Source organism: Chionomys nivalis, chromosome X, assembly GCF_950005125.1.
Source record: "Chionomys nivalis chromosome X, mChiNiv1.1, whole genome shotgun sequence".
NCBI classification, from domain to species: Eukaryota; Metazoa; Chordata; class Mammalia; order Rodentia; family Cricetidae; genus Chionomys; species Chionomys nivalis.
Window position 1 is genome coordinate 82867290 of NC_080112.1, and position 26585 is coordinate 82893874.

General features: G+C 38.0%; 1 protein-coding gene across 1 annotated transcript in view; it reads left to right on the plus strand.

Annotated features, from left to right (window-relative positions):
• The window catches only part of Dach2 (dachshund family transcription factor 2), a 525789-nt gene that overhangs the window by 394522 nt on the left and 104682 nt on the right, over positions 1-26585 (plus strand). The window contains exon 5 of the mRNA XM_057760701.1: positions 13486-13644. Within this exon, the coding sequence (XP_057616684.1) occupies positions 13486-13644 (159 nt within the window). The remainder of the gene's footprint in view (positions 1-13485; positions 13645-26585) is intronic.

Sequence of the window (26585 nt, forward strand, 5' to 3'; positions counted from 1 at the left end):
CACATCTGACTCCTAAAATATTTCCTTTCCTTCTGCAACCATCACCTAGAATTGAGAAAAGGGGGGATTGTTTTAGGTATTCCTTTTAGTGCTGAGCACTCTAAAATTTCTTAATTTTTTGATTGTCCAGTAATGTGTCTGTGTTAATTATAACCTATTAGAAAAAAAAAGCTTCTCTAGTTTTTCTTAAGAAATAAACTAATCTATGTATATAAAGATAAGTCCTGATAAGTTGGTTTAAGCTGATGTCCATTTAGCAAAATAACAATAGTAGATTCTCCCCTATGGATTCTGACATACCTAGTCAAATGTTCTATCCCATATAGATTACAACATGTGTGGACCATGAATCCCATAAATTATGTGTTCCCTACCATAATATCATTTTTATTGCACTGGGGAGCATAGTTTGCAAAATCAGTACTTAGTTTTACTCCTTAGGTATTTATTGTACATAGCACTTTCCAGCACTATGGTAGCTATTAAGTTTGTATGAAGCTTTCAGATTAGTACCAACTTCATTTTTCCATGTTTTGTGGCTCAGATATGTGGGTCGTATCCTTTGCAAAAATTCTAGTTCTGGAGTACAACTGAGAGAAATGGCAACAGCTTGTAATGTTTTGGGCTTCTATAAGATCTTGCTAGCCAACAACTACCAAAGAGGTAATCCCTCCTGGCATTTGTCTTTTTACTTGATAGCCTGTGATATCTAATAGTGGCACATTCACCCTCTACTGCCCAATTACAGAGTGTATAACCCTTCTTATGTATGTATACCTCTACATTTTAGGAAGGTTTTACACTAGTAGGTTTCCACACGGATTTTTAATGGGTCTTTAGTGTTAATTACCTTCCTTATTATGATTTATTCTACCTTGCCTTCTCATCCCATACCCCCTTTGGCTTGATTTTGCTTCCCCCATTTATCTCTATATTTCACTTATCCTTTGAAGTTTCAATCTAGTGAACACTTACTAGTTTCAATGTCTTTATGGCTATTCTAAATGAAACACTCGTGTCTAAAGAGTAAAAGCAATTGTCTACATATGAGTGAAAACATGTGGTATTTGTCCTTCTAGGGCTGGCTTACATTTACTCAGGATTAATTTTTCTAGGTCCATCTATTTGCCTGTGACTTTCAAACGTTAGTTGTTGTCTTTCTAAAAATATGCATCCTATTCTATTGTATATATGTACCATATTTTTAATTGTCCGTTCATCAGCTCTTGGAAATCTAGAATATTCCTATTTACTGGATTGTGTAAGCATGTGAATAGAGCAGCAATCTACTTGGTGAATATAGAATCCTTTGGATATTTGCCCTAGACTTGTATAATTGAATCATAAAGGAGATCAATTTCTAGCTTTTTCATGAATTCTCCACATTGATTTAATAATTGAACCTGTGTATGCTCCCACCAACAGTGAATAAGCATTTTTGTCCACACCCATGATAATATTTATTATTAAAAAAACTTACCAATTCTGATTAAGGTAAAATAAAGTTTCAAAACAGTTTTGACTTGCATTTCCCCAATTGCTAAAGATGCTTAACATTTTAAAATGTATTCCTCAGCAATTTGCTTTTTATATTTTGTGAACTCTCTATTATTTCCTTCCCCATTTTTACAATTTTGACACTTAGGATTCTTATTTTTATCTTCTTTGTATAATTAAGTTGCTACTCTGTCAGAGAAGGAACTGAGAAACATTTTTACCATTCAAGAAGCTACTTCTTCACTTGAATGATGGTATACCTGTAACACTGTGGCAGAAGGGTTTTTTTTGTTATCTAAGTTTACCACTTTTTGTTTAAGTTTCTGTTGTTACTTAATCAGTATGATTCAAATAAAATTTTCCTTTGGACATCTTGCTGTTTTTTAAATTTATTTTTGAAGATTGTAATGCAAGTACATCATTTTTATTTCCCTTTCCTCCCTCTAAATCCTCCCATATATATATACCTCCTTGCTCTCTTTCAAATCCATGGCCTCTTTTTCTATAATTATATATAATTACTTACTATATACTTCTAAATATTTACATATATACAACCTGACCACTCTATATAATATCACTTGTTTTTGAGGGGTTCTAAAGTCAAATTAGAGAACTGTTTGTCTTAATTTTCAACTGTTGTTCTTAATGACTGTGTAAGTATATCCTAGTAAGGATACTGTTCAGAAAATTCTTTCCTGTGCCATTGAGTTCAGTTATATCCTCTACTTTCTACTGTGTGATTTGAAGTATAAGGTCTTATGTCATGGTACTTGATCCATTTGAAGTTGCATTTTCTGCAGGATGAGAGGCAAGGCTCTAATTTCATTTTTCTTCATGTAGTCTCCCATTTTGACCAAGACTGCTGGTTAACAAGAATGACTTCTCTCTAGTGTATACTTTTGGCCTTTCTCAAAACTTAGGTGCCTGTAGGCATGTGGACTTATATCCATGTCCTCAGTTCTATTCCATTGATGAAGCTGTCTGTCTTTATGCCAGTGCTATGTTGATCTTATTAGTCTAACTCTGTATTATAACTTAAAGTCATGAATGCTAATACTGCCAGTAGTCCTTTCATAGATCAGAAGTTTTCTATTGTCCTATTTGTATGTGTGTCTATATAAAATATAGGATTTTTTATTTCGGTGAAGAATTTTGTAGGAATTTAATTTAATTTTTTGGTTTTTCAAGACAGCATTTCTCTGTAGCTTTGGAGCCTGTCCTAGCTCTTGTAGATCAGCTTGGCCTCGAATTTACAGAGATCTACCTGCCTCTGACTTCTGAGTGCTGGGATTAAAGATTTGTACCACCTCTGCCCGGCGAATTTTGTTGGAATTTTAAGGGAGATTGTATTGACTATGTGGAATGCTCTTGATAGGATGATCATTTTCACAAAAATTAACCCCAGGATGCTACAAACATGAGATTCCCTTCCATTTTCTGATATCTCCATCAATTTTGTTCTTGGATATCTTAAAGATTTTTTTTTTTTTGTAAACTCTCTCACTCTCTCAGTCGGGTTGTTTCAATGTATATTTTTGATTGATTTTTTTCTCTGTTTCCCTCCCCTTCTTCCTCTCCCCTCCCCTTCAACCCTTTCCCATGGTCCCCGCGCTCCCAATTTACTCAGATCTTGTCTTTTTCTACTTCCCATGTAGATTAGATCCATGTATGTCTCTCTTAGTGTTCTCATTGTTGTCTAGGTTCTCTGGGATTATGAGTTGTAGGCTGTAGGCCGGTCTTCCTTGATTTATGTCTTATGAGTGAGTACATGTGATAATTGTCTTTCTGGGTCTGGGTTACCTCACTCAATATGATGTTTTCTAGCTCCATCCAGTTGCCTGAAAATTTAAAAATTTAAAGTTTTTTTTTTTGCTTTTGAGCTTATTTTGAAAGGGGTCATTTCCCTGATTTCTGGTTTCTTCCTTTGTATCTTTGTTGTTGATTGTAGGAAGGCTACTGAATGTTTTATGTTAGCTTTGAATTCTGCTACTTTGCTCAACATGTTTATCATCTATGGTTTTCTGGTAGAGTCTTTGATACTTAGACTTCTTTCCTATTGTATCCTCCTTAACATTTTCACTTATCTTGTTTATTTTAACTAAGACCTTAGTCAAATAATTTTATTTTTCTCTGTTTGGGTTTATACTAATTGTGGGCTTTCTACATAATGCTTTTATTATGTTGAATATGTCCCTCATATCCCTAGGCTCTCTAGGTCTTTTGTCATGAAAATATGCTTAATCAAAGGCCTTTTCTGTACATAATAATGTGATCATATAGTTTCTGTCCTTAAGTCTATTTATATAACTGGAATACCAATCCTCTATCAGACACATAGCTCACAAAGGTTTTTGCCCTACACCTTTAGCTTTCATGTGACTCATTGTTTCTTTGCTGTACAAAAGCCATTAAGTTTTTAAGCCCCGTTTGTCAACTATCAACATTAATTCCTGGGAAAATGATGTTCTATTTAGAAACTCCTTTCCAACACTTATATCTTGTAGGGTATTGCTTTTGTTTTCTTCCAGATGTTTCAGAGTTTCTGGTTTTACTTTCAACTTTTGATCCATTTAGAGTTTATTTTGCTATGATAGATGTGTGTCTAGTTCATTCTTTCACATTTGAGCATTCAGTTTTCCAACTATCATTTGCTGAAGATGTTACTTTTTTCCAGTGTATATTTTGGCATCTTTATCAAACATCAGATGACTATAATTTTGTGTGTTCAGATTTGGGTCTTTTTTATACTAGTTAGTTTAATTTAATATTTTAATATGAGAGCTCAGCAATAATTTATATATGAAATGGTATTCCTTCCAAGAATATTCATTTCCTCATGATTGTATTTGGCTACCTGTGGTTTCTTTTTTTATAGATCCATAAGATCATTTTACAAACTTATTTTCTATCTTTGTGAGAATGTTGTGGAAAATTTGACCACTATTGTATTGAATCTGTTCATTTTTTGGTAGAATTTTTATTTTCCCAATATTACTTCTAGCAATCTGTAAAATGGTAGATCTATCCCTCTTGTAGTGTTTGTCAGTCTCATTGTTTAGATTACTAAAACTTTCATTGTAGAGAACTTAATACTACCTTGTTTAGATTAAATCCTGGCTATTTTACTTTTTGAGGCTATTATTAATAGGGCTGTGTCAGTGTTGGTATATAGAAAGACCCTGAATGGAGCATGCTATCAAACTGGACTCTCTGACTCTCTGAATGTGGCTATAAATGGGGGCTGACTGAGAAGCCATTGATAAAGGCACTGGGACTTGCTTCTACTGCATGTACTGGCTTTTTGGGACCCTAGTCTATTTGTCTATTTGGATGCAAAGCTTCCTAGGACTGGATGTGGCAGGGGGTGGACTTCCCATGGGGCAGGGTTCCCTGCCCTCTCTTAAGAAGGGAGGGGGAGGGAGGAGGGGGAGTTGAGGAGCAGGAGGGGAATGGGAGGAGGGGAGGAAGTGTAAATTTTTTGAATGGAAAAATTAATAAAAAAGGAAAAAATATCAAGAATAAAATGGTAAAACAGAAAAAAAAGGGACCCTGAGGTTTTAAAAATGCTTTAATTTTTTGAGATTATAATTAGTGATTTTATGTAAATTGATATTTTATCTTTTTGTTTTGCTGAGGTTGTTTATTATTTCTAGAAATTGTGTGGTAGAATTTTTGGGTCTCATGCATAATATCATATTATGTATAAATAGGGATAATTTGACTTTTTCTTCTTTTTGTATACCTTTAATTATTTAATTCTCTTGTCTTACTGTTCTAGCTAGCACTTCAAGCTCTATATTGAAAATGAATCAGTTCATGAACATCCTTCTCACATTTCTAATTTTAATTGGATTGTGTCAAGATTTTTTCCGTGCAGGATTTTGGTTAGGCTTTTTGTTGACTTGATGCAAACTAGAGTCATACAGAAAGAGGAAATCTCAATTGAGAAAATGCCTACCTCACACTGGCCTATAAGTATATGAGCCATTTTCTTGGTTATTGCTTGATGTGGGCAATGTCTCCCCAGGCAGGTCATCGTCTATGGTACAAAAAGCAAGTTGAGTGAACCTTGGGAAGCAAACATGCCAGTAAATCAATGTTCTTTCATGGGTTCAGCTTCAATTTTGAGCTCCACTTTCCTGTCATGATTTCTTTCCTTCAGTTTTCTTCATGATGGACTGCAATTGGGATATGTAAAGCCAAATTAATCACTTTTCTCCTACATTTCTTTGATTTAGAATCTTTTGTCACAGAAATAGAAAGCAAATTCAGATAAAGAATTATAAAAATTTGTTCAAAATACATAATTACTCCCATTTACTTGTCACATGTTGATTACAAAAGCATTCTAGCATTAGATTGTTCAGGAGTAGGAGGAGAACTACTTATTTAAGTAATGTAAGTTACAACCGTCATATGGAATACAAATATCCTCAAATTAGATCTACTATATGATATATTTTGGGTACATATACATGTTAAATGAAACCAGTACACCAAATGAATACCTGCATAGCCCTGTTTATTTTCACACTATTCACAATACTGGCAAAATAGAGTTAGTCAAGGTGACTATGAACAAATAAATATATATGAATATATATACATATATAATATATGTACATACATATAATTATGTATGTGAATTTTATGAATCCACAGAAATTAATGAAAGAAGTTTGTGGCAAAATGTTTGTAATTGAAGTAAAATAAGTCAAGTCAGAATGCAATTGCATGCTATTTCTCACATACTACTTTTGGTGTTGTTAAAATCAACTTAGCCATTGATATGTCTTGGCATGTAAAGATTATTGTAAAATAAACATGGTAGGGAAGGGTGGCCACTAAAACCCTTTTAAAGATGTCTATTGACCTTTACATGTGTGGATAAACACACTATTAAGATTTTTTAAGGATATACTTTGGGTCCAGTAAGATTGTTTACCACGTAAAGCAACTTACTGCCAAACTTGAATTCAGTACTTATCACCACATGCTACATTGAGAACACTTACCCCTTCTGCTCATTATTTGACATCTAAAATTGTCCGTGGTATGGCCCCTCTTCCCCAGAATGATTAAATAAAATATAAAAGTCAACTTGAAATCTTTAAATGGAATTACAAGGTATTGGGAAATATCAGGAGCAGAGAAGGTACAACACTTGATTGAATTTGATGAATCTACATGTTATTCATATATGGAATTGTGATTAACAGTATTACTGTAAATAAGTGTTAAACATCCTATGCATTTCTAAAATGTTATGCACCTATTTAAAAAGTTTCTGTGCTTTGAAAGCCTTATGCTCATTTATTTCACAATTTATGACCTTCTGGGAACCGTAACATTTTAAAAAAAAATTTAAAAGTTGTAAACTTAAGTTTAATCTAATCCAAAAAGAATTTGTGAGTTCCTTTTACGAATTATGTTCCTACAGTTCATTGCTTTATCATTTAGCCCGACTCTAAAGATGTGTATTTCTTCTAAGTAGAACTTACTAAAATTTCAGTTTATGGTAGCTGTGTGACTGGTAAGGTTATGACTGAATTACTCAATCAACTGAAGTATTTGTGCATTAATCATTTAGTCCTCTATGGCTTATCATAATAAATTTCATATTAATAAATATTAAAGTTCTAAATATCAAATGGCATTTTGTTTGTAAATAGTTCCTTTAAAAGTGTAACTAAATTAAGTTAAAAGAAAGCCCAGGATGAGTTTTAAAATATTTACATTCTCACTGCAGCCCTTCCATAAAAAAATTAAAACACAGATTGGCATGGTATCATGGGTGAGATGATACAGAAGCATGAAATTTCCATTATAAAGGAAAAAGTTCAGCCATCTGCAAAGAGATAGCTGGATAAACCAAACATGACAAAACTTTCAGAACTGTGAGAAAATAATGTTTTGGTATGTAAGAAATCCTGCCCATGTTATTTGAGTGGTTAAGTAAATAGGTATGAATATTAAATGGGTATGTGGATGAAGAAATGACTATATAGTGGCTCAGCAGAGATTATATTAATAAAATTTAGAATATCATAAGGAGCTGGGCATGTTGGTGCATGCCTTTAATTCCAGCACTCTGGAGGCAGAGGTAGGTGGATCTCTGTGAGTTCAAGGCCAGCCTGGTCCAAGCTGAATATCTGATGCATTAATTAATGTTTGATGTGTGCTAAACTATTGTTAATTCACAAAATAAATATTGACATTTCTTGGGCATACGATTGCTGTGTGGTTTTGCTGCTGTCATACAGCAATACCATATTAATATCAAGTGCTATAATTTAGTGCCTTCTAAAGTTATCTTTCTTTGACACTGTTTAGTTCATAATTTTACAAATTGGAATTCTGTAATTATAATTCATATCTTGCACGCAGTGCTAATAAGATGGAATGGTTCCGTTTTTGCTTAATAATTGATCTTTCTAATGTTGACATTTTCTTGCATTAATCAAATTTATAGGCCCAATGTTACTATAAAGAATCTTCAGTGTTGTGGTTTGATTATTTTCATCATTTATTAAGAATTACCCTCCCATACCACCCCTCTAAATTACCACATAACAATTTCCTATTGATTTAATTGGAATTTTAAATTTGTGAATGCTAAATTAAGTGATTTCACCAAACCATAAATTATTCCCCTGCTCTTAGATAGTAACTGTGCTGCATCAAACATCTAGATAAAAAGAGAAAAATTGGTGAAGTCACAGAAGTTTTGAATCTCCTAAGTGAGCAGACCACACCTCAACATGATTAAAGGAATTATTTATGGCTTATTAATCAAGTCCAATAAATTAAACCAAAGTCCCTATCATATACAACCTCAAAATAGGTTAACTGAATATTTATACTTGGTTGTGAACATCAGATACTTTTTTGCTTCTCATTTGATTAAAAAATTTTGTTAATATATGCATACCCAGAAAATCCTCTGTGCTTATGCATATTATGGAAATATGTTTTCTTGTCTTAGATCATTATGTCAGAGGTGAAATCAAACTGTTGCAATTGGATCAGATATTTATTTTGGCCAAAAAAGGGTTTGAAAGGATCCCTCAAAAGAAAAAATTTCTAGATATGTGTTAAGTGTGGATCAGAAGTTAAACTACTGATAGTCTTGTCTCAGAAATAGAAATAGGCAATTTACTTACAAAGATAAAATAGAAAGGAAGGAAGGAAAGAATGAATAAAAAAAGAAAGAAAGAAAGAAAGAAAGAAGGAAGGAAAGAAGGAAAGAAAAAAAGAAAACAAGTTTGGGTTTTAAAGAAGAAATACCCATGAATCCTTAAAATGTTTTGAAAAGTATTCTGAGATTTTTTTCTAATGGTTCTGTTCTCAAAATATATTAAATGCCAGGCAAAATAGCTAGAGCACTATGAACTCCTACAATTTAGAGATGTACAGTAAATATACATCTTGATACATTCTTTAGTATGGGTGATCAAAGTAGAATCTAGAGATTCCAGTTGTAATCTATATTTTCATATATTACTCAGCATGTTTTATGTGTAAACATACCTGTTATCTATGAAAATATTTGCTTCCCGGACAAATAAACCTAAAAATATCGATACTGTTGATTCTTTTTTTTTCTTTGAATTCTGAATGTTCTTTAACGTTTTTTATTATTGAAAAAATTTCTGCCTCCTCCCCACCTCCCATTTCCCCCCCTCCCCCTACTCCTCTCCCCCTCCCCCCACTCTTTTCCCCCTCCCTCTCAGTCCCAAGAGCAGTCAGGGTTCCCTGCCCTGTGGGAAGTCCTAGGACCTCCCCCCTCCATCCAGGTCTAGGAAGGTGAGCATCCAAACAGGCTAGGCTCCCACAAAGCCAGAACATGCAGTAGGATCAAAACCCAGTGCAATTGTCCATGTCTTCTCGGCAGCCCTCATTGTCCCCCATATTCAGAGAGTTCGGTTTTATCCCATGCTTATTCAGTCCCAGTCCAGCTGGCCTTGGTGAGCTCCCAATAGATCAGCCCCACTGTCTCTGTGGGTGGATGCACCCCTCGCGGTCCTGACTTCCTTACTCATGTTCTCCCTCCTTTTGCTCCTCATTTGGACCTTGGGAGCTCAGTCTGGTGCGCCAATGTGGGTCTCTGTCTCTATCTCCATCCATTGCCAGATGAAGGTTCTATGGTGATATGCAATATATTCATCAGTATGGCTATAGGATAGGGCCATTTCAGGTTCCCTCTCCTCAGCTGTCCAAGGAAATAACTGGGGACATCTCCCTGGACACCTGGGAGCCCCTCTAGAGTCAAGTCTCTTGCCAACCCTAAGATGGCTCCCTTAATTAGGATATATACTTCCCTGCTCCCATATCCACCCTTCCTTTATCCCAACCATCCCATTCTCCCAAGTTCCTCCCCCATCCTCCACTTCTCACTTTTCTCTCCCCATTTCCCCTTACCACCATCCCACTCCACCCCAAAGTTCCCAATTTTTGCCTGGCAATCTTGTCTACTTCCAATATCCAGGAGGATAACTATATCTTTTTCTTTGGGTTCACCTTCTTATTTAGCTTCTCTAGGATCACAAATTATAGCCTCAATGTCCTTTATTTATGGCTAGAAACCAATTATGAGTGAGTACATCCCATGATCATCTTTTTGTGTCTGGGTTACCTCACTCAGGATAGTGTTTTCTATTTCCATCCATTTGCTTGCAAAATTCAAAATGTCATTGTTTTTTACTGCTGAATAGTACTCTAATATGTATATATTCCATACTTTCTTCAAAAATGCAATCTACTGACTGGGAGAAGATCTTCACCAACCCCACAACAGACAAAGGTCTGATCTCCAAAATATATAAAGAACTCAAGAATCTAGATTTTAAAATGCTAATTAACCCAATAAAAACATGGGGCACTGAACTGAACAAAGAATTCTCAATAGAAGAAGTTCAAATGGCCAAAAGACACTTAAGGTCATGCTCAACCTCCTTAGCAATCAGGGAAATGCAAATCAAAACAACTTTGAGATACCATCTTACACCTGTCAGAATGGCTAAAATCAAAAACACCAATGATAGCCTTTGCTGGAGAGGTTGTGGAGTAAGGGGTACACTCATCCATTGTTGGTGGGAATGCAAACTTGTGCAACTACTTTGGAAATCAGTGTGGCGGTTTCTCAGAAAATTCGGGATCAACATACCCCAGGACCCAGCTATACCACTCTTGGGAATATACCCAAGAGATGCCCTATCATATTACAAAAGCATTTGTTCAACTATGTTCATAGCAGCATTATTTGTAATAGCCAGAACCTGGAAATAACCTAGATGCCCTTCAATGGAATAATGGGTGATACTGTTGATTCTTAAGTATTTTATATTCTATTGTTCCTTTAATTATGTTTTTGTGTAAATAACATCCATGCTTTTAAATAAGCAAATGATATGCCAAGATTGAAATCTAAGTCTGTAGCATTTATTTTAAAGCTTTTAATATATAAGTACTTTCAAAATCTATTGATTATTATGTAAGGTATGTTTGAGATCGTCACTATGGTTAGCAGATCTCCAGTATTAGGGAGAATTGTTTAGTCTTCCCTTAAGTGTTTAAATAACCAAAACCATGGAACATATTGAAAACTCACAAACAACCTTTTCTATGACAGACTCTTTCATAGCAGACTTCCTGGCTCTTAAAATATTTTAGACTTCCTCTTTTTTGAGGTTTTCTGAGCTAAAGATGTGGGACTTGTGATGCAAATGTATCTTGTTACCCAAGATCTTTTGATCTCTGCATTGTGTCCCACTGTGGCTTTCTGTGATGGTCTTCCTTTGTAATAAAGAATGGTTTTGGTGAAGTGTTTTTAGAAAAACTGGTTAATTTCATCTCTCTTTTGTAAGTTCACATAGAATTTTCTAAAACCTTGAAAGATAGACCACAGGAAAGAATATTTCTCTTCAGATCCGGCTTGAATCAACTGAATGTTGTGTGGTTTATGGCATACTCAGACCTAAACAATGAGATACAAACAAAAGCTAATTCAATGGACTACTTTGGTCTGGGAATCACGTGGATTAAACTGACACGCTATTTTTTTTTCGTGACACTGTGGTTTTTGTCTGTCTATTGTTCTCCATTTTAAGGATGATGAGTACTTTTTGAGGTACTTTACATCGGTTTTTATTTCTTCTAATGAGAAAACTTTTTTTAAAAAAGATTACTAGCCCATTTTTTAACTGGTTGGTTTGTTTCTTTGACTCTCCATTTTGAATTCTTTATATATTTCAGATATTATTCCTCTGTCAGATATGGCTGGAAAAGATTGTACCCGACAGTCTTTCTCCCATTCTATAGAGTTCTTTTTGACTGGATTATTTCCTTAGCTATACAGATTTTTAATTTTTAGTTGTCGGCCTTAATTCCTTGGCAAAAGAATTCCTTTTAGTAAGTACTTTCCTACACCTACTGTTCTGCCTTTGTTTTTCTTCTAGCAATTTTATTTTTTAGGATTCAAATTGTGGTCTTTAATCTACTTGGATCTACTATTTGTACATGTGTGCATTGTGATAGATATGGGTCTATTTTCCTTCTTCTAAATAAATTGTGATAATGCTTTTCCCCTCCCCCATTGCCTCCCAGAAACTCTCCACCCATTTACCCTCCCATGACTTACCTTTATCTCTCTTAAACAAATATACAAAAAAAACTCATACACAATAATATTCCCACAAAAATACTAAAAACAGAAATCAGATTATTCAAGCCTAAGAAAAAATGCTCAAACAAAGCAATATGAAACAAAATCTCTACAAAAATACCATTGTGCTCCTTTTGTGTTGGTCAGCTACTCCTAGGATTAGGACCTATAAAAAGTATGGTTAAAATACCTAGTGAGACTCTCTTTGAAGAAACTTTTTTTTTTTGCATGTGATTGTCAACTCAGAAAGCTTCTTGATTTGTGATGGAAGATCCTGTCTGCCTCTCACTCTGAAAACTTACTCCCTTCATTCTATTTGTAAATTTCTCCTGAATTTTCTAATAGTGTATAAAGCTTTTCAATTCAATCTCCTATTCAGCGTTGTGTTCCATTGGATGTTTTGGTCTCTTTATTGAATTCAAGTTTAAATTATGATTTATCTTCATTATCTCATTCAGGTGTGAAATTTTGTTTTCTTCAGCATCACTATAGCATTTACTATTATGCTACAGAAGTTCAGTGAAGTGTTTCTTCATGTCTTCGTTAAATTACTTGAATTCATTTATAAAGTTTATGATTATGCTTTAAATATTGTGTGTTCCTACATTTGTTTAAGTAGCTTCCATTAGAGAACACTTACATAATACTGGTGGGTTTTGTGAGAGACATGCTGTTTTGGTCATTTGTGCTTTTATTGTTGTTGCTGCTATTGCTTTTTGTTGCTGAAGCTATGGTTTTTGTTGTTGTTGTTTTCTTGTTTTCTTCTGATTTGGACAGTCATGTGGCCTTCTTTCTTTTTTTTGTGTCTGATATGGTAATCTACTTTTCCTTAGACTGGGCCAGTGCAAGAAATGTGAAAAAACCTGAGCTGATTTAGGCTAAGCTGATGCATGAGCTGAGTCACTCAAAGAGGGTGCACAAATGAATAGATTTAAGGGCTATATGTCTGGATCTAAGCTGGTATGTTTGCACATTTCAGTGGGTTAGATAAAGCAAAGGCAACACAAAGAAGCTACTTGCCCAGGGAAGGTGGCCACACACCAAAGGAGGTTTGTAGGCCATAGGTTTGGAATTAGGCTTGTGTGTTTGCAAATGGCAGAGAGGAAAGAAGAGAAACGTGGATTGCAACTTATCCAAGAGAGGTAGCCCCTTACAAAAATTGTTTGTGGGCCTTCATGGGTCTGGAACTAGGATTGTGAGTTTGCCGATCAATAAAGAATTTCTAAGAAGTACAATTGATTGCAGGTCTACAATGAAAAAATTTAAAGGTTTTCAAGGAAAAATCTTTCAACTGAAATTTTTTATTTCAATATTCTTTTTAGGTGGAAGCGAATCCTCCTGGGATAAAGATAAGATACAGTCTCCACTTGCTGCTCCTGGACCTCAACATGGAATTGCTCATGCAGCACTGACTGGCCAGCCCAGCCTTGGGAGTGCTCCTACCCTCAATCCACTTCAGCAGAATCACCTGCTAAGCAATCGTAAGTGTACTATCCTGACCAAATTGCTTGTCAGAAAAATAGATAAATGAACAAAGAATATGTGATATACTACACAGTGGAAATATACTTATCCATTTTTAACAGTGAAATCATTAAATAAATAGAAATAGAAAAATCTTTGCTTGTGAGGTAACTCAAACCCAGAAAGACAGTCATGATGTATATTTGATTATATGTGGATATTAGTTGTTAAGTCAATGATAATTGATCTACAGTACATGTAGTAATAAAGGTTAAATATAGAGTAATGGACTTGGGCAGAGGTGGGATAGAAGAAGGCACAGATAGATCTCCTTAGGAAAGGGAAATGAAATAAATAGTTACAAGTGGAATGTGGGGAGGGGGATGGAATAGGAGGATGAACTGGGGATGAAAAGGGAAGAAGATATGAGGGAGGGAATTGTGGAGAGACAGCTCAAGTTAAGGGCCATTTAAAAGGAGCTATGAAAACCTAATATAGTAGATATTCCCTAAAATGCATACATATATGAAAGTGATCTAAACCAAATTGCCAAATCACAGGGAAAACAGCTGTGGATAGCTCTTGTCATCAAATAATACTTCCAGGACCGGGTGTGAGTTGCATCTAATTGAGTTGTAGGCCAAATGTTTTCATGAGAAACCCAAAACAATCCAGTTTGTTGCCAAGACTATAAATTGCTCACCAAAAACTGATGGCAGATCCTTATTACTGAACACAGCACTCATACTACTCATTGAACATGATGAAATTGAGCTGGTGCCTACAGAAAGCCTTCATCCTATGTGCTAGCATCTTTGGTACAAGAAAGTACTCTGATGAGAAGCCAAGGACAATGGCACTAGGTTTCGATCCTAATACATGAACTGGCTTTGTGGGTGCTTAGCCTGTTTAGATGCTCACCTTCCTGGACATAGATAGAAGACCTTCGTCTTCCCGCAGGGCAGAGAATTTGGACTGCTCTTCAGTATCGAGAGGGAGGGGGAATGGTGTGGGGGGAGGAGAAGAGGAGTGGGGATAGGGGGAGGGGACTGGGGGGAGGGGGCAATATTTGGGAGGAGGGGAGGGAAATGGGAAACGGGGAGCAGGTGGAAATTTTAATTAAAAAAGAATAAAAAGAATAAATAAAAAAAAGAGAAAGTACTCTGAACTCTACCAAATCTACCAAAGGAGAAATATAAATACCAACCTGTCCACAATTTTTTTTTAATTTAAAATGGTGAATAGCCTGAAACATATGCTAGGACAATTGTGACACAAAACTTGTGGAAGTAACTAACCATCACCCCATATCTGATTTTACTTATGATCTAGTCCATGAGATGGAAGCAATACCTGACACTACTTGAATAACCAAAAATCTGAAATTAGCTAGCCTGGAAACCTAGGGTTAAACAAATACTACTGGTCTAAACAAACAAGCAAAATACATAAAAATAAAATGACTCCTAATGACAATCTGTTGTACTCAAAGATCAGTGCTTTGTTTAGCCATTATCAGAGAAGTTTCCTTCTGTAGCAGGTAGGAGCAAACACAGACCCACCTGCGACATGATACAGAAAATGAGAAACCTTGGAATACCTAGCTGGTATCTCCATCAAATCTCTTCCCTTCAGGGCTCAGGGAACCATGTGCAGGCAGAAAGAGTGTCCTTTGCACATTTATTCTGGTTTCCAGTTTAGTGCTTTTATGAGTTTCCAGAGAGTATTAAAAAATGGAACTCTGCATCTTTAACTATTTCTAGTGCATTTTCTAGGAATCCTTTCCTTCTGTTTGTTTGTTTCATCCTATTGTGATGCATTAGTTTTGATCTATCTTAAATTTTTAATTTTATTTTATTATTTTAAAAAATTCCCAAATGAAAAAAACAAAAGTCATGGGCTAGTTCCAAAATATGTGGTATTCTAGATTTGGGAATATACAGAAACAAGTAAGCAGAAACAAAAATGGAATACTATTTGAATTGTCTGTAATTATTATTACTCTAATTGGAAGCATGAACCTGGGAGAATGCAGCCCAAAAATAAGGTGGAATAAGGTCCATGAAATAACCACCTTTATTCAGGGCACCAGAAAATTTATACTCTGACAATATTTAGAGGGTTAGGAAAATTCATTATGAGAAAAGTTCACTTGAGTTCCAGCTATCTACAGTCACTGTCAAAGGCAAGGCAGTTTGAGTCAAGACTGTATACAGTCACTAGTACAAATTGTGCTTAGACACATTATTTTTTTATGTATTACTCTTTTTTAAATTTATTCTAAAAACTATCTTTTCTCATTTTACATGCCAAATTCATTTCCCACTCCCTCTCCTCCATCTGCTTCCTTCACTTCCCCCCCAACCCCACATTGCACTCCTCAGAGAGAATATGACTTTCATTGGGGAGTCAACCAAGTCTACCACATATAGCTAGGCTGAGCAAGGTATCCCTCCAGGGATAATGGATTCAAAAAAGCCAGAACAAGCAATAGGGATAAATCTTGGTCTCACTGCCAGTGGTCCCACAGTCTGCCCCAGCCATACAACTTTCACGTACATTCACAAGGGCAAGTTTGTTCCTATGCTGGTATCCTCACTGTCAGGCTGGAACTGGAAGTTTTCCTTTAGATCAAGTAGGCTGTTTCAGTGAGTATCCCCATCATGGTCTTGACCTCTGCTCATATTCTCACTCCTCCGTCTCTTCGACTAGACATGGGGAGCTCAGCCCAATGTGCGACTGTAGTTCTCTGCATCTGCTTCCACCAGTTGCTAGATGAAGGTTCTATGATGACATTTAAGACAGTCATCCATCAGACTACAGGGCAAGGCCAGTTCAGACACCCTCTCTCCTATTGCTTAGGGTCATAGATGGTGTCATCCTTGTAGATTCCTGGGAATTTCTCTAGTGCTAGGTTTTTTGCTAGCCCCATAATGGCTCCCTCAATCAAGATATCTCTTTTTTGTTCTCCATCTCTCTTCTTCCCCCATCTTGACCATCCCAGTCCCTCTAGTTTTCCTCCCCCTCCTCTTCTCCCCTCCTAATCTCCTTCTGCCTTCCATTCTCCCCCTACACTCCCAATTTTCTCAAGAGATCTTGTCTATTTTTCCCTTCCTAGGGGGATCTATGGATGCTTCTCTTAGGGGTCTCCTTGTTACTTATCTTCTCTGGGGTCATGGACTGTAGGCTCCTTATTCTTTGCTTTACAGCTAGTATCCATCTATGAGTGGGTACTTACCATGCTTATCTTTTTGGGTCTGAATTACCTCACTCAGGATGGTTTCTTCTAGTTCCATCCATTTGCATGCAAATTTCATGATGTCATTGGTTTTTTACCACTGTATAGTACTCCATTGTGTAAATGTGTCACCTTTTCTTTATCCATTCTTCAGTTGAGGGTCATCTAGGTTTTTTTCCAGGTTCTGGCTATTACAAATAATGTTGCTGTGAATAGAGATGAACAAATGCTGTTGTAGTATTGTTGAGCACCTTTTGGGTAAATGCCCAAGATGGGTATTGCTAGGTATTGCAGTAGGTTGATTCCCAATTTTCTGAGAAACCGCCATACTGATTTCCAGAATATTTGTACAAGTTTGGATTCCCACCAGAAATGGAGTAGTCATCCTCTTACCCCACATTCTCTACAGCATAAACTATTCTTGGTATTTTTGATCTTAGCCATTACGACAGGTATAATATAATAATATTATATATATAATAGTAATATCTCAGAGTCATTTTGATTTGAATTTTCCTGATTGCTACGAATGTTGAACATTTCTTTAAGTGTCTTTCAGTCATTTAAGATTCTTCTGTTGAGAATTCTCTGTTTAAATCTGTTCTTAAAGTGGATTATTTGATATTTTGATGCTTAATTTCTTGAGTTCTTTATATTTTTAAGATGAGTCCTCTGTCTGATGTGGGATTTGTGAAGATCTTTTCCCATTAGGTAGGCTGCCTTTTATCTTTTTGACTTTGTCCCTTGCTTTACAGATGCTTCTCAGTTTCAGAAGGTCTGATTTATTTATTGTTTCTTTCAGTGTTCATGCTACTGGGGTTATATTTAGGAAGTGGTCTTCTGTGCCCCTGCATTGAAGGTTACTTCCAATTTTCTCTTCTATCAGGTTCAGTGTGGTTGTTTTATGTTGAGGTCATTATTCCATTTGGAATTGAGTTTTGTGCATGGGAATAGGTGTGGATCAATTTGAATTCTTCTATATTCTGACAACCAATTATGCCAGCATCATTTGTTGAAGATGTTTTCTTTTTTCCATTGTATAATTATAGCTTCTTTGTCAAAAATCAGTTTTGATAAGTATGTGGATTAATATATGGGTCTTTGATTTGATTTCATTGGTCAATCTGTCTGTTTTTATGCCAATACCAAGCTCTTTTCATTACTGTAGCTCTATAATAGAGCTTGATTTCAGGGATGGCAATGCCTCTGGAAGTTTCTTTAATGTACAGGATTGTATTTTGCTATCCTGGGTTGAGTATTTTCCTCTTGTGGTCTGTGAAAAATTGTTTGTGATTTTGATGGGGATTGCATTGATCTGTGGATTGCTTTTGGTAGGATTGCTATCTTTATTATGTTGATCCTACCTATCCAAGAGCATAGGAGATCTTTCCATTTTCTGGTATCTTCTTCAATTTCTTTCTTCAATGACTTAAAGTTCTTGTTAAACAGGCCTTTCACTTGTTTTGTTAGTATTAACCCAAGATATTTTATGTTATTTGTGACTATTGTGAATGGTGATGTTTTTCCAATTTCTTTCTCAACTTCTTTATCATTTGTATGTAGGAGGGCTACTGATGTTTTTGAGTTGACCTTATATGCTGCCACATTACTGAAGGTGTTTATCAGCTGTAGAAGTTCCATGGTAAATTTCTTGGGGTCACTTATGTATACTATCATATCATCTTTGCATAGAGAAAGTTGGACTCCTTCCTTTCCAATTTGTATCCCTTTGATCTCCTTTTGTTGTCTTTTTTTTATTATTAATATTTCCACCTGCTCCCCATTTCCCATTTCCATCCCCTCCTCCAAAATATTGCCCCCTCCCCCCACTCCCCTCCCTCTATCCCCATTCCTCTTCTCCACCCCCCACACCATTCCCCCTCCCTTTCGATACTGAAGAGCAGTCCAAATTCTCTGCCCTGCAGGAAGACGAAGGTCTTCTATCTACATCCAGGAAGGTGAGCTTCTAAACAGGCTAAGCTCCCACAAAGCCAGTTCATGTATTAGGATCGAAACCTAGTGCCATTGTCCTTGGCTTCTCATCAGCCTTCATTGTCCGCCATGCTCAGAGAGTCCAGTTTCAACCCATGCTTATTCAGTCCCAGACGAGCTGGCCTTGGTGGGCTCCCAATAAATCAGATCTACGGTCACAGTGGGTGGGTGCATCCCTCGTGGTCCTGATTTCCTTGCTCATGTTCTCCCTCCTTCTGCTCCTCATTTGGACCTTAAGAGCTCAGACCGTTGCTCCAAATTGAGTCTCTGTCTCTACCTCGATCCATCGCCAGATGAAGGTTCTAAGGTGATATGTAAGACATTCATCAGTATAGGATAGGGTCATTTCAGGTTCCCTCTCCTCAGTTGCCCAAGGTACCAGCTGGGGACATCTCCCTTTCCAGGACTTGACCTGCGAACCCCTCTAGAGTCAAGTCTCTTGCCAACCCTAAGATGGCTCCCTTAGTTAGGATATATACTTCGCTGCTCCCGTATCCACCCTTCCTATATCCCAACCATCCCAATCCCCCGAGCTCCTCCCATCCTCCCCTTCTCATGTTTCTCATCCCATTTCCCCTTTGCCCAATGCCACCTCACCCACAAGTTCCCAGTTTTTGCCCTGCAATCTTGTCTACTTCCCTTCTCCAGGCGGATGACTATATGTTTTTCTTTGGGTTCACTTTCTTATTTAGCTTCTCTAGGATCACAAATTATATGCTCAATGTCCTTTATTTATGGCTAGAAAGCAATTATGAGTGAGTACATCCCAGGTTCCTCTTTTTGGGTCTGGGATACCTCACTCAGGATAGTGTTTTCTATTTCCATCCATTTGCACGCAAAATTCGAGAAGTCATTGTTTTTTACCGCTGAGTAGTACTCTAATATGTATATATTCCACACTTTCTTCATCCATTCCTCCATAGAAGGGCATCTAGGTTGTTTCCAAGTTCTGGCTATTACAAACAATGCTGCTATGAACATAGTGGAACAGATACTTTTGTCATTTGATGGGGCATCTCTTGGGTATATTCCCAATAGTGGTATTACTGGATCTTGGGGTAGGTTGATCCCAAATTTCCTAAAAAATCGCCACACTGATTTCCAAAGTGGTTGCAGAAGTTTGCATTCCCACCAGCAATGAATGAGTGTACCCCTTTCTCCACACCCTCTCCAGCAAAGGCTATCATTGGTGTTTTTGATTTTAGCCATTCTGACAGGTGTAAGATGGTATCTTAAAGTTGTTTTAATTTGCATTTCCCTTATCGCTAAGGAGGTTGAGCATGACCTTAAGTGTCTTTTGGCCATATGAATTTCTTCTGTTGAGAATTCTCTGTTCAGTTCAGTACCCCATTTTTTTATTGGGTTAATTAGCATTTAAAGTCTAGTTTCTTGAGTTATTTATATATTTTGGAGATCAGACCTTTGTCTGTTGCAGGGTTGGTGAAGATCTTCTCCCAGTCAGTGGGTTGCCATTTTTTCTTAGTGACAGTGTCCTTTGCTTTACAGAAGCTACTCAGTTTCAGGAGGTCCCATTTATTCAATGTTGTCCTTAAAGTCTCTGCTGCTGGGGATAAACGTAGGAAGTGATCTCCTGTACCCATATGTTGTAGAGTACTTCCCACTTTTTCTTCTATCAGGTTCAGTGTGTTCAGACTAATATTGAGGTCTTTAATCCATTTGGACGTGAGTTTTGTGCATGGTGATAGATATGGATCTATTTTCATTCTTCTACAGGTTGACAACCAGTTCTGCCAGCACCATTTGTTGAAGATGGTCTCTTTTTTCCATTGAATACTTTACGCTCCTTTATCAAAAATTAGGTGTTCATATGTTTGTGGGTTAAAACCACGGTCTTCTACTCGGTTCCATTGATCGACTTCTCTGTTTTTATGCCAATACCAAGCTGTTTCCAATACTGAGGCTCTGTAATAGAGTTTGAAGTCAGGGATGGTAATGCCTCCAGACGATCCTTTATTGTATAAGAATGTTTTGGCTATCCTGGGTTTTTTGTTTCTCCATATAAAGTTGATTATTGTCCTCTCAAGATCTGTGAAGAATTTTGATGGGATTTTAATGGAGATTGCATTGAATCTATAAATTGCCCTTGGTAGAATTGCCATTTTTACTATGTTGATCCTCCCAATCCAAGAGCAAGGGAGATCCTTACATTTTCTGGTATCCTCCTCACTTTCTTTCTTCATAGACTTAAAGTTCTTGTCAAATAGATCCTTCACTTCCTTGGTTAGAGTTACCCAAGATATTTTATGCTATTTGTGGCTATTGTGAAGGGTGATGCTTCTCTGATTTCGATCTCTGCTTCCTTATCCTTTGTGTATAGGAGGGCAACTGATTTTTTGGCATTGATCTTGTATCCTGCAATGCTACTAAAGGTGTTTATCAGCTGAAGGAGTTCTTTGCTGGAGTTTTTGGGGTCGCTTATGTACACTATCATATCATCTGCAAATAATGAAAGTTTAACTTCTTCCTTTTCAATTTGCATCCCTTTGATCCCTTTATGTTGTCTTATTGCTATTGCTAGAATTTCAAGCACTATGTTAAAGAGGTATGGAGAGAGTGGACAACCTTGTCGTGTTCCTGATTTTAGTGGAATAGCTTTGAGTTTCTCTCCATTTAATTTGATGTTAGCTGACAGCTTGCTATAAATAGCTTTTATTATACTTAGGTACGACCCTTGTATTCCTAATCTCTCTAAGACCTTTATCATAAAGGGATGTTGAATTTTGTCAAATGCTTTTTCAGCATCTAATGAAATGATCATATGGTTTTTTTTCTTTCAGTTTATTTATATGATGGATTACATTGATAGATTTTCGTATGTTGAACCAGCCTTGCATCTCTGGGATGAAGCCTACTTGATCATAATGGATACTTTTTCTAATGTGTTCTTGGATACAGTTTGCCAGTATTTTATTGAGTATTTTTGCGTCGATGTTCATGAGTGAGATTGGCCTGTAGTTCTCTTTCTTGGTTGTGTCTTTGTGTGGTTTTGGTATCAGAGTAACTGCAGCTTCATAAAAGGAATTTGGCAATGACTTCTCTGTTTCTATATTGTGAAATACATTAAGGAGTATAGGTATTAGGTCTTCTTGGAAGTTCTGGTAGAATTCTGCATTGAAGCCGTCTGGACCTGGGCTTTTTTTGGTGGAGAGGCTTTTTATAACAACTTTTAATTCTTCGCAACTAACAGGTCTATTTAGATTGTTCACCTGGTCCTGGTTTAACTTTGGTATATGGTACTTATCTAAAATGGTGTCCATTTCTTTTACATTTTCCAATTTTGTGGCATACAGGTTTTTGTAGTAAGATCTAATGATTCTCTGAATTTCCTCTGTGTCTGTGGTTATGTCTCCCTTTTCGTTTCTGATTTTGTTAATTGGCGTATTCTCTCTCCGCCGTTTGATTAGTTTGGATAGGGGTTTATCAATCTTATTGATTTTCTCCAAGAACTAGCTTTTTGTTTCATTGATTCTTTGGATTGTTTTCTGTGTTTCTATTTTGTTGATTTCAGCCCTCAGTTTGATTATTTCCAGTCTTCTACTTCTCCTTGGTGAGTCTGCTTCTTTTTTTTCTAAAGCTTTCAGGTGGGCTATTAAGTCTCCAATGTGTGCTTTCTCCGTTTTCTTTAAGTGGGCACTTAATGCTATGAACTTGCCTCTTAGCACTGCTTTCATAGTGTCCCATAGGTTTGAGTATGTTGAGTCTTCGTTTTCATTGAATTCAAGAAAGACTTTAATTTCTTTCTTTATTTCTTCCTTGATCCAGGTGTGGTTCAGTAGTTGACTGTCCAGTTTCCATGAGTTTGTAGGCTTTCTGGGAATAGCATTGTTGTTGAATTCTAACTTTAATCTATGGTGATCTGATAAGACACAGGTGGTTACCGATATTTTTTTGTAGCTGTGTAAGTTTGCTTTGTTACCGAGTATGTGGTCTATTTTCGAGAAGGTTTCATGAGCTGCAGAGAAGAAGGTATATTCTTTCCTATTTGAGTGGAATGTTCTATAGATGTCTGTTAAGTCCATTTGATTCATTACCTCCCTTAATCCTCTTATTTCTCTGTTAGGTTTATGTCTGATTGACCTGTCCATTGGTGAGAGAGGAGTGTTGAAATCTCCTACTATTAGTGTGTGTGGTTTGATGACTGCCTTGAGTTTTAGTAACGTTTCTTTTACATAAGTGGGTGCTTTTATATTAGGGGCATATATATTCAGGATTGAGACTTCATCCTGGTGAACTGTTCCTGTTATGAGTAAAAAATGTCCCTCTCCATCTCTTTTGATTGATTTTAGTTTGAAGTCAACTTTCTTAGAAATTAGTATGGCCACACCTGCTTGTTTCTTAGGTCCGTTTGCTTCATAAACCTTTTCCCAGCCTTTTACTCTGAGCAGATGTCTGTCTTTGTGGTTGAGGTGTGTTTCTTGTAAGCAGCAGAATGTTGGATCCTGTTTTCGTATCCAATCTCTTAGCCTGTGCCTCTTTATAGGTGAGTTGAGTCCATTGATATTAAGTGATATTAATGACCAGTGGTTGTTAACTCCAGTCATTTTTCCTTTCTTTCTTTCTTTCTTTCTTTCTTTCTTTCTTTCTTTCTTTCTTTCTTTCTTCCTTTCTTTCGGTAGTAGAGTTTGTGTGTTTCCCTTCTTCAAGTTGTGCTGGTGAAGGGTCATTAGATGTCTGAGTTATTGTGGGCATTGTTGGACTCCTTGGTTTGTGATTTTCCTTCTATTACTTTCTGTAAGGCTGGATTTGTGGCAAGGTATTATTTAAATTTGTTTTTATCCTGGAAAATTTTGTTTTCTCCATTTATAGTGAATGAAAGCTTGGCTGGGTATAGTAGTCTGGGCTTGCATCCATGGTCTCTTAGTTTCTGCAGTACATCTATCCAGGACCTTCTGGCTTTCATGGTTTCCATAGAGTAATCAGGTGTATGTCTGATAGGTTTAACTTTATAGGTAACTTGATCTTTTTCCTTTGCAGCTCTTAATATTCTTTCTTTATTCTGTATGTTTTGTGTTTTGATTATTATATGACGAGGAGATGTTTTTTGTTTTTTGTTTTTTTTTTTTTTTTTTTTTGATCCAGTCAATTCAGTGTTCTGTATGCTTCTTGGACCTTCAAAGGAATATCTTTCTTAATGTTGGGAAAGTTTTCTTCTATAATTTTATTAAATATATTTTCTGGACCATTGAGCTGTACTTCTTCTCCTTCTTCTATCCCTATTATTCTTAGGTTTGGTCTTTTTATTGTGTCCCAGATTTCCTGAATGTTTTGTGTTGAGAATTTGTTGGTTATGCTGTTTTCTTTGATCAGAGTGTTTATTTTCTCTATGGTATCTTCAGTGTCTGAGATTCTTTCTTCTATCTCTTGTAATCTGTTGGTGGTACTTGTCTCTGTAGTTCCTGTTCGTTTATCCAAATTTTCCATCTCCATCCTTCCCTCGGTTTGTGTTTTCTTTATTACTTCCACTTCATTCTTCAAGTCTTAAACCGTTTCCCTTACCTGTTTGATTACTTTTTCTTGTTTCTCTTGGTTTTCTTGGGTATCTTTGAGAGATTTATTCATTTCCTCTACCTTTTTGTTTGTAATCTCTAATTGATTATGGCAGTTTTCACCTCCTGTTTAAGGTCCTCTATTATTTTCATATAATTCACTTTTGAGTCGAATTCTTCTAACTCTTCTGGATTAGGGTGTACACTTCTTATTTCGGGATTCCTGGATACTGGTGATGTCACGTTGCCTTTCAAGTTGTTGGGGGAATTCTTGCATTGGCGCCTGCCCATCTCTTCCTTCAAATGGAGCCAGGAGAGACCTGGTGTCTTGGACCAGTCTTTGCTGTGACTAACTCTCTGGGTGTATCTCCTCAGTGTAGGGGCAGGAACCGTTCCCTACCAGATGATCTCCTCAACACCGAAACAGGGATGCCTGGTATTCCAATGACCCGCGGAAAGAAGGGCAAATGCAGGGGGTAGGGTGGGGTCGAATAGAACACAGGAGACACTGCAGTACAAGCTAGAGGTGCCTGTGCTCCCTTTCGGGGGTTGCTGAGGCCTGCCTGCTAGGCAGGCACTCACTGCTCTGGTTGGGTAGCCTCAGTGTAGGGGGGTTTGTGCTTTCTACCGGGACAGTCCGCCCCAGGATAGCACACACTCACCCTTCCAGATGGAATTTCTCAGCACCTACACAGGGACTCCTGGTAGCCCCAATGAGCCAGGGACCAAGGGAAGTAGGGGGCAGGCAGAGCGGGTCCAGGAGAGTGCAGCAGACACTGCAGCCCCAACAGCATGGGCCTGGGTTCCCTGGCGGGGACCTTGAGGCCTGCCCTCTAGTCAGGCACTCACTGCTCTGGGTTGGTAGCCTTAGTGAAAGGGCAGGAAGCTGTTCCACAGCTAAGGACCTTGCAGACAAGGCAGGCTTGGGGGTGGGGGTGGGGGCGCGTGTGTAGGTAAGAAAGCCCTGCAGCAGGAGCTGGGGGAGGGGCATTTGTGCTCTCTACAGGGACAGTCAGCCCCAGGATAGCACACACTCACCCATCCAGATGGAACTTCTCAGCACCTACACAGGGACTCCTGGTAGCCCCATTGAGCCAAGGACCAAGGGAAGTAGGGCGCAGGCAGAGCTGCAGCAGGAGCTGGGGGAGGGGCATTTGTGCTCTCTACTGGGACAGTCCGCCCCAGGATAGCACACACTCACCCATCCAGATGGAGCTTCTCAGCACCTACACAGGGACTCCTGGTAGCCCCAATGAGCCAGGGACCAAGGGAAGTAGGGGGCAGGCAGAGCGGGTCCAGGAGAGTGCAGCAGACACTGCAGCCCCAACAGCATGGGCCTGGGTTCCCTGGCGGGGACCTTGAGGCCTGCCCTCTAGTCAGGCACTCACTGCTCTGGGTTGGTAGCCTTAGTGAAAGGGCAGGAAGCTGTTCCACAGCTAAGGACCTTGCAGACAAGGCAGGCTTGGGGGTGGGGGTGGGGGCGCGTGTGTAGGTAAGAAAGCCCTGCAGCAGGAGCTGGGGGAGGGGCATTTGTGCTCTCTACAGGGACAGTCAGCCCCAGGATAGCACACACTCACCCATCCAGATGGAACTTCTCAGCACCTACACAGGGACTCCTGGTAGCCCCATTGAGCCAGGGACCAAGGGAAGTAGGGCGCAGGCAGAGCTGCAGCAGGAGCTGGGGGAGGGGCATTTGTGCTCTCTACTGGGACAGTCCGCCCCAGGATAGCACACACTCACCCATCCAGATGGAGCTTCTCAGCACCTACACAGGGACTCCTGGTAGCCCCAATGAGCCAGGGACCAAGGGAAGTAGGGCGCAGGCAGAGCTGCAGCAGGAGCTGGGGGAGGGGCGTTTGTGCTCTCTACCAGGACAGTCCGCCCCAGCATAGCACACACTCACCAGTCCAGATGGAACTTCTCAGCACCTACACAGGGACTCCTGGTAGCCCCAATGAGCCAGGGACCAAGGGAAGTAGGGGGCAGGCAGAGCTGCAGCAGGAGCTGGGGGAGGGGCGTTTGTGCTCTCTACCAGGACAGTCTGCCCCAGGATAGCACACACTCACCCGTCCAGATCTCCTTTTGTTGTCTTATTTCTCTAGCTAGAACTTCAAAAACTATGTTAAATAGATATGAAGAGACTAGATAGCCTTATTTAGTCCCTGATTTTAGTAGAATCATTTGAGTTTCTTTCCATTTTATTTAATGTTGGTTGTTGGCT